General features: G+C 43.6%; 1 protein-coding gene across 2 annotated transcripts in view; it reads right to left on the bottom strand.

Moving 5' to 3' along the window:
* SLC67A1 (solute carrier family 67 member 1) overlaps window positions 1-11593 on the bottom strand; it is a 72353-nt gene extending 60760 nt beyond the window's left edge. The window contains exons 1-4 of one of the 2 annotated variants that reach the window (XM_071808978.1): window positions 10777-11593; window positions 8728-8825; window positions 5957-6102; window positions 5054-5186 (exon numbers count right to left, since the gene is read on the bottom strand). In XM_071808978.1, the coding sequence (XP_071665079.1) occupies window positions 5054-5186; window positions 5957-6102; window positions 8728-8825; window positions 10777-10959 (560 nt within the window). In that variant the 5' untranslated portion in view covers window positions 10960-11593. The remainder of the gene's footprint in view (window positions 1-5053; window positions 5187-5956; window positions 6103-8727; window positions 8826-10776) is intronic. The other variant, XM_071808977.1, reaches the window with a different exon arrangement.
* Between the last annotated feature and the right edge of the window lie 66 nt (window positions 11594-11659).

The raw sequence follows: 11659 nt of genomic DNA on the forward strand, positions 1-11659 counted from the left end.
AGTCTGAACAGCATATTCAGGTGTAGCTGTCTCGTATTAGGTCAACTCCACCCAAAGTGCACTGAGGCATTTCTCAAGTTCAAGAATAGGTTAAAGAGGTACATGATCCTCTATCCAGACTCAGTTAACATAGACCTTACAGACATAGGCTTTGGGACCATGTCTTCCAAAACTAAGATTGTTGTCATGTGAAAAAGAATCTCTGGATCCTGTTGGTTTATTTTTCACAGGAGGCCATAACTGAGGCCCTCTGCACCTTCCCTAATCCATTAGCTCCTGGAAAAACAGACTGTTGACCATCTCCTCCTCATCTCTCCCATAGCACCACAGAGCTTGACCAATGGTGACAGACCACATTGCAGCTCGTGGATGACTCACTGGTAAGCAGACACCACCTCCCTCTCCCCAAAGTCCCTTGATACAAAGAACAAAGCAATGCCTGTAACAGTGTCAAAAATCCATGCCACTTGGCTGATCAACATCATCCCAAGGCAGAGAAATACCACAGTTTCTACTGGAAGGGAGCAGGAACAGCTCCTGACAGCAGAATGCCCCGCATTGTCCCCAAATGAAGCACAACCCTCCCTCCCGCCTTCCCAGATCCCAGCCTTCAGCCCTTTCAACACCCACAGTTTTTCCACTCTGCTGCAAAGTGATAAGAAATTCCCTGCCAGAGGACATTGTTCAAATGGTTTATTGAAAAGAAATGCAATTCCCTGCTCCAGGCAAACAAGTTCCTTTTCCCCTTGAGGAAGAAACAGCATGGCCAGGGAAAAAAAAAAAACCAAAAAACAACAAAAAACAAACCAACCATCCCCAAAGCCTGCTGTAATAATATTAAATAAGAGACTACAGGAGTTTTAACAGGAAAATCCCAAGTTCAAAAGAATAATTGCTCCAAGAGATTTAAGCCTACAGCTGAGTCACTAAAATGAAGAAACCTCTCCTTGTCCATAGAAAGCAAACAAACCTTGGGTCATGCAGCAAAACTTCTGTATGTCCTTGTTAGAAAGAAAGAAGAAAGAAGCCAAGTGCAATTAATCATACTCCTAGAAGAAAGGATGAAATCTCTGTAATTAGCTACTTAAGGCTCATCTTTCTACTTTTGAAGACTAATCCAGCCTTCTTCTTTCACCCTTCACTCACAAAGCTGATACAAAAACCTACTACAAATACCATATAACTTCTCTCCAGGGGTACACACTCACCTGCAGCCTATGGTCCCCTAGCAGTAAGTGTACAGGGAGAGGGGAACATGTGCAGAGAGCAAACAGAGCTCCTTTTCTTAGTCACATTTTGTGGATGAGCTGGAGTTTGTAGACTCACTGAGAACCTGAAGAACTCAACTGAACTACAGGAGTTATTTTCAAGCTAGGTATTTTATATCCACAGTCCTGACCCAACTGATCAATGACCAGAAACCACCAATTAAAAAACAAACAAAGAAGCATACAAACATGAAAACACTTCCCAAAGGGTTAAGATTACAACTGCTTGTATTAATAAATTGGCTTATACCTGATCCTCATAGGATGGCCTGACCATCACCCTGCCCATAGAAAACATGCTTGTCACAGCGGTACACACTGTTTGTACAGAGGTGAGTGGACAGAGCAAGATCTCCAGCAACTGAATTTGGTAGGGTGAAGCCAGTTGAAAAGCTCTTTGATTTGCAAAAGGCAAAGCCACATTTCACAGATAAAACATAACCAGATCTGACTAGAAGTCACGATTCCTCTTCTACAGCTTCATTCAAAGTTTTCAAAAACAAGGGGGGAAAGTGTAGTACTTCAGAAACAGGAAGAGGAAGAGCTGGAACTGGTGGCTGCGGCTTAGGAGTAGAGTTCAGGATCCAGCAGCCAAAAAATCCTATGCGAATCAGAACAAGCCATTCAATTTCCCTGGGGTTCCCTTAATGAATAAGGGTTGACAAATATTATTCCAACAATGGAAAACACACAGACCAGCTCTTTAGGTCAAGTACATCAATGGCAAATGCAACACAGTGGAATAATACCAAAATGACATCAGCTGAGGAACTGAGACTGATTTCTACCCCCTCTCTTGTATACAAACCACTACTAACATATGAATAATGCTGTCAACAACAGATGGGGAAAGCTGGCCAGCTTTGTGGTCAGGGAGAGTAAAGAATGCAGAGTGGACAGAAATCTGCAGCTTTGCTCTTCCATGACATGGCAGAAATGCTTATTTTCAAAGGAAGAAGACTGGGTCATTTTTCTGTGGAAAAAAAAAAAAAAAAGGAAGCAATCACATAGCTCCAAGTACAGCTGGAGCCTTCCTGTACAAATGTGGGAAACAGGGAGGGATGATCAACAGCCAGTCTGTGGGATACAGCAACAGGGCCACAGAGCCTCCGGTATGTCCATAACGCAACACCCACTCCATTCCCTCCAGGTCAGCGCCACAGGCACAGCCAGAGGTACTAGGGATGCTATACAGGCTGTTTCATGGCTCAGAGTTGTCTTTGCTCGCAGGGCTGAATTACCACTCACCATCAATCTCAGCCAAAACACTGAAAATGGGTGGATTGCTCCCCCAATCTTTGCACAGAAATCTGGCAGAGGAGCTGAGCACAGTGTCAGAGCAAAGGTGTGATATGGCTGCAGCACAGGTGGCTACCAAACACCCAGAGCAGCCTTTCCTGTGCAGTCCTTGAGCCTAGAATTGCTGTTTATAAAGCCAAATCAACCATCTGCATGTCACGGTGGTCAGAATGGTCCTGCCAGCATGCTGGGGTTTGTCCCTTATTAATGGGAATTCCTACCATCCTGTTGGTGGGATGTGCAGATTCTCGTGAAAACCCAAATGCTGCCAGCAGACAGGCTGCTTTCCCCAGTCTGACTACGGGAGGGAAGAGCATCCTCACAACCTCTGCGATGGGATGCACCAGCAGCCAAGCACAAACTGCGAGTCGAAGCTGCCCTCCACCGGATGCATGGGAAACAACCCCCGATGTAGGAAAGTAAAAAATTTTTCAGATGCAGGTCCCTTTCCCATAATCATGGACAGCATTCACTTTTCTCCTCAGTGCCATGTTGCAGGCACAAAATGTAAGAACCAGAAGCTGGGGGGTCTGGAAGCATCCTGTTGTCTGACAGCACCAAGCGCTGGCATCCAAAAGCCAGACTGCATTCGAGTGTCTCTAACTAATTAACTGAAACAGGGTGTTGCCTTCCATTGCTGATTTTTCTACAAACTAGCAACTGATGCACACACTGGAAAGTGAAACCTTCTACATTTTTGCTAGATAACAATGCTGCTTGTATGTTGGTATTCAAACATGGACATATAACCAAAGATTAAGCTGAGAAACTAGATAACATTTACTTTTAGACAATTAACACACAGAAGGGATCAGTTGCCATATTGATGAAAATAAAATTTTCACTAATTTAAAAAATCATTCAAGTAGCAACATAAATACTTTGAAATCCTGCATTAGTTAATATTATGTACATCCCAAATTGTCATTTTATGTAACCATATAGCAACTACAAAACCAATCCTTCCATCCAGCCTCAGATCAATTAAACCAACACAGAAAAGGCACCAATCAGAAGAGAATTAAAGAAAACCTTTTGAGGATTCTAGTGAGAGGAAGAAAATTGCTGAGATTGTCTGCAGCAAGTAATTTGGCCCAACACTGCTGCCAAGGTACAGTAGCAGAGTTTTCAGGGAGTACTCCCTAAGACAGCAAGGTTAAAGTCTTCTACTTAATTAACCCTTGCAGAGACTTGAGACACAAAGTAGCATCACTGCAACACCTGAATGCACAATAGGATTCGGAATGCATTGTATGATGCCCAACAACGTAACTGAGTGTGTCCTATGCAAAATGCCCTGGGACATAGCACCATATGTAGCCCACAGTGCTTATGGCACTAGGAAAAGGATAATGAAAAAAAAATCAATAACATTTGACTTAGTCGTCTGTAGTTCATGAAAACTGATTTTTAATGAGATAGTGTTGCTGCACAAATGAAGGGAGGTGGGGCACAGGCTGGTGAAGTGGCCCTGGGAGGCTGTGACGGTGAGAGGCAGCTGCAGGGAGTGCTGGCCAACCGATGGTGACACCCAGTGGATGCTGACACCTTCCCGGACAAGCCCAATTCCTGAAAACCAGAGCTTCCCCTAATGATCTTTAACCTGTATCCTACACTGTAGAGCAGCTACAACACTCACAAAAGTTGAAAAAAATTATTCCCATGCTAACCTGAACTGCAGAAGCAAGTGTCCGTAATAAAAGAAGTAGAGCAAAATGAATGTTCAGAAGTTCACAAGGGATTTTTTCACTCCCCCACCAGAGGAGTGCTGGGGAATCTTCCAGGAAGATGACAGCCACGTGCACTTCCTGGCCTGCAAAATTCTCTGACACACCAAGCTCTTCGAGCTTCCTTTACTAATAATGAACAGAGACAGATGAATTCAGTAAAATCAGGCACTTCTTTCCTGTTGCAGCACATAAGAGAAGGTGGCAGCCTGCTACAGCGTGCTAGGCTGTGGAAAGTGGGAAGTGGCAGGCGTGTGCTTCATCTTGCTGTGACAGGGCTAGACCTCCTCATTCTTTTCCTCCACTGTCCTAGACTTACTTTCTTCTTTCCCAAGGTCTTGTTCTATATCGAGCATCCCCCAAGCACACCAGTTTCCCCACGAGTTTCACACTGCTCCCGATCTCCATTTCTCAGTTGTATAACACTGCTTCTTAAAGGCAGGGTATGCAGTGTCCACTGCTTTTCAGCACACTCAGCTCCAAAGAGAAGACAACCAGGAGAGACTCCATTTCTCACCTCAGCTTGTTTTTACATCCATTTAAGTAGACAGAAGATGAGATTTTCAACAAAGTCTCCTTAAAAACAGTGAGAATCATTCTTTTTAGCAGTACGGAAAGCAAAACATTGAATTCTGGTTATGATCCTCTACTGCCACCAGCAGTAAGATATCACCAAAAGCTAAAGAGGAAGCAAAATACCCCTTAGCAGCTCCCTCAAGGGTTGCAACAAGGCCAACACCGAACAAGTGGACCACTCACCCGAATTTGGTGGAAAGAACACCTCCCAGGGCAGAGCCAATGATGATGCCTATCCCAAAGCAAAGACCCAGCTTCCCCAAAGCATCAGCACGTTGGGAAGGTGTAGTCAGGTCGGTAATAACCTTCTGAGCACCTGCAGTGAAAACAAAAATCCTTTGAAAGAAGCTCACCACAGGGTCTGAGCAGTGGGTATACAAATTTTTAGGCCACAGAAACACTGCCTGCCACAAAACAGTCCTTGCAACCCCAGGACAAACACTCGTGCACATCGCTGAATGTAATCAGTTCAGCTTGTCAGTTGTAGGAAACAAAACCACTCAAACAACCCACTCCACAGGTGGCAAGAAGAGGCTTAAGACCCTACCAACTTGGTTCCTCTTGCACGAGTTACATGGACTTCTAGTAGCTAAAGGTTGTTTATGGTTTTTACTAGAAACATCTAGGAAAGGGCAAATAAAGCAGAACAGCTTGGTGGGCAATGGAAGGTATTTTTGTGGTTGCATTTCATTTTGACCAATATGCGTATTTTGCCAGGTGAAAGGGAAAAGCTCTCCTACAAAATAACCTGGTTGCAAGAAGGCAGCTGAGAAGATTGGGATAGCACTGTTGCCAGTAAGTGATCGTCATCTGTGTCTAGATGGCAAAGTACAAGCAATTTGCTCAAGATCGTACAGGAGAATGGGCCTGGGACTACAGGCTACTAGTCCTGCTTTCCTGCTCCTTTCCATAACCAACATACCTGCAGTTACATGTTCTCCACCTTTCATCCTTGATGACCATCAAATGTTCCTCCTACCTTCCTTCGTGCTGTTGGACCTGTTGACTTGCAGCAACGTGAGCAAGAAGAGAGGAATCAGACAATAAAAGCAATTTGGAAAGGCACTCAGCCCTGACCAACCTTACCTGGTAGCCCATGCATGAACACTGCTGGCAGCCTGGAGAGGAAAAGGAGCGGAATGCTGGTGGAGATGGACATGAGCAAGAAGAAGGCACTTCCAGATGCACAGGAGAGAATTAAGGCTGCTCGGGTGCCAAACCGATCTGCAAACCTGGTACAGAAACGGTATAAGGTTGTCAGAAGTGGGACTCTGCAGGTCATGACAAGCATGATGCACCCAGATGGACAGAGCTGCACAGCCATCTCACTCTCCTTTATCCAGCATGGGAAACACTGATCAGATTCTCAGAATTGCTCAGTTCTCACAAGAGGACTAGACATCCAGAGGACCTCAGCTCACTGGGTCTGAGCACTGGACAACCTCTTTCCATTGCTAACTACCAGCAATACAAAACTTCACCTTGAAAATAAAAAAAGGTCAAAACAAGCCCCCAGAACTGGAAGCTTTGCCTGGAGGAGGAGAGCAAGGACCAGTGCTGAAGCACCAGCTGCCCAACCAGGAACACAAGCACAGACACTTTAGTGTAACGTGGGAATGCACCAACAGCTGCCACTGCTCAGCCCATTTCCAGATCCCTTGTAAGCACAGAATAATACATGCTTGTTTCAGTCTCCTTCACTGGCATTTCAGTGAAGAAATGTGTTTTATCTCAGAGCTGCTAAAGACCAGGCAGAGGCATTTACAGCAGCTCAGCTCAGTAACCCATTCAATATTGTCACTTCAGAGCACATAACACCCTCAAACTTTACTTTGTGACTCAGAGTTGGTTCAGACTAGGGAATCAGGCTGGCTACCTTTTTAGTCTAGGTTCACTGGCAATTGAAGTTATTCCAGTGTTTTTCCAGAGGATGTCAAAAGCAATGTTTGTCATTCAGCACCACTTAAAAGAAAATAAGTAGATAGCTTTCTATTTAGGTTCAATAAACACTTCACAATAGTGACTCAAATTTGCTTCTATTTGACGTAAAAAATTCAAAACAGTCAGATGAGGTTTTGATTCAGGTTTTATTCAATTTCAAGGTACTTTAAAAAGTTAAGTTACACAAAGTCAGCACCACAGAACGGGTTCTAAGTAATTTGGTTTAAGATGACCGTAAACTAGTCCTCAGATAAAGTTTTTCACTCTAATTTCTCTTTCCTTCTTTTTATTGAAGTTGCATATTACAGTTAGCAGATGAATGTTACCTTGCATAGCAATTAGTTGTGTTTACACTAAAAGAAACAACCAAAAAAAAAAAGCAAAGACTGGTCTACAGGCCTAAGCATAAGTAATAAAAGGGGTTAGTGTTGAGGAAGATGTATAGATCAAAGCTTTTCTGTTTACATGAACATCAGGAAAGTTTATATTAGCTGTTTGTAACCTAAAGACCGTGATTCACTAGATAGTCCAGGGCTTTTTTGGTTTTGTTCCTTAAGAGTAATTTCAGTGCTTCATATCTCACAGCTGTTTAGCAACATCAGGCAAGAGGAATAAGGAGAACTGACCTAGGCTACACATTTTTCTCTCTCTTATCACACTCCTTCCCATTTTCTGTTTATCTCCCTTCAAGGTGAAATCAAGGCAGCCTCACACCTAGAAAAATCCTTCTAATTTCAAACCTACATTGCAAATTTTGGCTTCAATCTGGCAATATGCACCTTCAGTCCTGTCTACACCAATGGGAGTCCAGGCCCAGATGGATTCTGGTTTGCTATTTTCCTTCCCTTCGGCATCAATTCTGGACATTAGTGAATTACGTGCATAGAAGAAAACCAGATTTCAGATGGCACTAGGTCCAGAACAGATACATTACTCTAGTTTCGTATATTAATAGAATGAGCATTCAATTTGGGCCTTCTGCACCATCTCCATTCTTAGGAATGCATTTATTTCCGAGCCTCACTGGAGAATTTATTGTTACTGTTACTAATTTTAGAACCTGTGTTATGGTAGAGTCCAAGTGCTTTTAGAGATCAGATCCTTGAAGAGCTATACCCCATGTACCAGGGGATCTTGTAAAGCTCACAGTCTAAATCAAACAGAATGGTAAATGCCATCCAGGGAAACTGAGGCACACACCAGCTCCATATGTGGTTATTTCTTTGTTGATCAGTAGCGGGACTAAGAAGAAAGGCTAGCCTTTCTCAGCTTCGTTTTAGTTTCTTATCACTGGATTACATGGCCCTGTCATTTTTTTTGGGGGGAGGGCTGTTTACATTTCATTAGGAACAAAATTGTGTGTTCCATGAGGTACAGAGGCAGAAAACCTGAGTCTTTTCCACTCTTATTTTGATAGATGAGCTTATAGATGCATAATTTCTTAAAGATTCGTGCAAGTCTAGCTTTGTACTAAACACATACAGATACAGTGAGATTCAGCTGTAGAAATAACACGACCCTCGATTATTTTCTTTGACAGCTCTACTTAACATCAATAAATACCATATTTTTTTGGTTTCCCAGTCACAAGACATTTCTAAGGTTACACATGGCTATAAAAAATTTGCAGGATTAAGCTGTTAGGACCTTGGGCTCCAAGGACCCTGCTGGTGCAAGCCCATTCCCAGTACATTGTTACACTTAAATGTGTGTCATTAAAACATAGCTAAGTTACTATAAAGGCTGCTTCTATGTTGTGGTATTTCTACATATAGTATTTATTTTGCCTTTGCACATTTACGAAAACTTCAACATTTCAACAGAACCACAAACCAGAACTATTTGATATTTTTACTAAAGTGTAAAAATGCTTGGCCTTTTTCAGCTATGAAAAGGGTCATGAGAATTGTTCTCACCTTCCAAAAATCGGACCTCCCACAAGCTGGAAGACACCAAAGGTTGTCTGAAGGTAGCCAAACCCCACTGAATCCAAACCTAGGGTCTTTACGAAGTACTAAAAAAGAAATAAAACAAAACAGGTCATGGGAAATGAAGTATGCTATATTTTTGAATAAAGAGCTTAATGTCTGTGTGGAAGAGACTACAGCTCAAAAAAGCACTTCCTTCAATTCCCCATACCTAGAGATGAAATCTTCATTGGGTCAGACATTGGGTGTTTAATAAAGACCAAACCCCTCCATCCCACACCATCCGCTAAGGAAGATAAATGGGATGTGATAAAACCCATCAATTTTGTACAAGGTGACAAATCTGAACTGCCCTTTACCTTTGCAGTCCAATGCAATATCCTGCTACTGCTAGGGGGAATGAGATACCTGGGGCAGCCTCAGCACCACCCAGAAGGTGACTGTGGTAAAGTCTTGGAGCTGTTGCTTAATTGAGCAAGCTGGAATCAATGCAAGCACAATATCGGCCTTTATGTATAATCTGGATTATACAGCCACAACCGGAGCTTGTAAAAAACCACCACCACACACCCTGAAGATCCACAGTCCTCTGAGGTTTTTTTATTTAAAAATTCAACACTCAAGGGACAGCTATTTCAGATTCACATTTTTGTTTTGTGCTGTCTGCTGAGAGTTGTTTAAAACTCTCAGCCAAATTCAGCTCTCAGGAAGTGTGGAGGTGCCCTAATCTTGCCTGCTTCCCTAGTACATGCTCTGCACCCAGGTCCTCAAATCGCCTGTAATCAATTGATGATCAAATACACCAATCTCCTGTAAATAAAATTTCTGCCTACAGGCTGAAGGCACTATGGACTGGTTTAGCCCCCAGGGTAAGGAGCAGTTTGCCTCTGGAGGCAGAAAACCAGTAGAGACATCTCCCAGAAGGCAGGGGCTCATCAGAGACGGGGTGAATGTGTATCACAGATCCATGAGCTCACAAGAGCAGGAAATCTGCCTGGCAAAAAATAACCTGGGGGTGTTGGTCAACAGTCAGCTGAACATGAGCCAGCAGTGTGCCCAGGTGGCCAAGAAGCCCAACAGCATCCTGGCTTGTGTCAAAAATAGTAAGACCAGCAGGACTAGGGCAGTGATCATCCCCCTGTACTCGGCACTGGTGAGGCCACAGCTGGAACACTGTGTTAAGTTTTGGGCCCCTTACTACAAGAAAGACATTGAGGTGCTGGAGAGAGTTCACAGAAGGGCAACAAAGCTGGTGAGGGGTCTGGAGCACAAGTCTTGTGAGCAGCAGCTAAGGGAACTGGGGCTGTTGAATCTAGAGAAAAGGAGGCTGAAGGGAGACCTTATTGCTCTCTACAACTACCTGAAAGGAGGTTCTAATAAGGGGTGTGTTGGTCTCTTTTCCCACGTAACAAGTGATAGGAGGAAAGCAAATTACCTCAAATTTCACCAGAGGAAGTTTAGATTGGATATAAGAAAAAATTCATTCACTGAAAGGGTTATAAAGCACCCAAACAGGGTGCCACGTAAAAGTGGCTGAGTCACCATCCCTGGAGGTATTAAAAAGACATGTAAACATGGTACTTAGAGATATGGTTTAGTGGTGGACTTGGCACTGTCAGGTTAATAATTGGACTCTATGATCATAAGGGCCAAACAAGAGTCCAGTAAGTGAGAAGCAACAATTCCCATGCACAGCTGGTTTATTATGTCCTTAGAAAACCCACCTCTGATCTGAAATCCCTCATTTCTGCTGCCTGCTTATTGGATCACTCTCCCACCGCAAGCAAGATGACACGAACTACAACATCTTCACCCCAGGCCATCAGGCCAAGAAAGGGCTCTAGGTGCTACTGCAGTACAAATAACAAACCACCTTTTACTGCCTGGGAACACCCTGAACACAGTCATAGCTTGCCTGCTAGGCAGGAGTACATTTTCCTCTCTCCTGCTAGAAACTCTCTTTCGACTTTGCTGTAAAGCTCCATAGATTGGCATTGAATGTAAGACATGGTGTGAAGCAGGACAACCCATACTCACAGGCATGATTCCAAAATGCATGAAGAGGAAGGTCAGCTCTAGAGTTGCAATCAGGTAGGCAATACGGATAGCTTGTCTCCTGTTGATCTCTCCCAAGCGGCCACTCTCACCCAGAGTCTCGCTCCTCATTCCTGAGGCTTCTTCCCCACCTCCAGAGATGGCTTTTGCATCCATAGTGCTCATGGAGTGACTTACTGCAGGACGACAGACTGAAAGACGACACAAATGTGCTTTGTAGCTGGGAACAGGGAGCACAGGCAAGGTGCAGAAGCTGTGCAAACAGTTCAGACCTTACAGTGTGAAAGGTGCTGAGTCAGTGTGTCAGGGATTTCCGTTTTCTTTTCTTTTGTTTTTTCTCCTCCCCTTTGCTTACTTGTCAGGCAGGGTCAAAGGTAACTATGCATCTTGTTCTTCAGCCTCGTCCCAGATGGGCTCATTGCTTCAAGGACCATCACAGCAAAGACAGGTTCGAGAATTCCAGCAGGAGCGGAAGTAGACATTGCCCCAAACAAGAGCACATGACAAACTCTTCAACTCTTTTTAACTGTTTCATTTCCTTCACTTTTATTGCCTCTAGTGGCTTGGAAAAAAAATGACTGTTTTAATTCCTCATGAAAGACACTTTGTTTTTGGCGGCTGCAAGTGAAGCTTATAACAGAACAGCTATTTTCAAGTCCTCATGCTTACAATAGATGTATACAGATCCTGAATCAAGCACAGGTCTTACACACAGTCAGAGCTGTTCTCATCCACACCTCTAGCTGAACCATTTTCCTTTGCACCTGGTGGTGCTGCAAATTTATAGAGGCTGAGCTAGCAAATGTTCACATGTGACTCCACTCAAGACTACAAATTACCAGCCAATGCAAAAAACATCAGGAAA

This window comes from Patagioenas fasciata, chromosome 5, assembly GCF_037038585.1.
Source record: "Patagioenas fasciata isolate bPatFas1 chromosome 5, bPatFas1.hap1, whole genome shotgun sequence".
NCBI lineage: Eukaryota > Metazoa > Chordata > Aves > Columbiformes > Columbidae > Patagioenas > Patagioenas fasciata.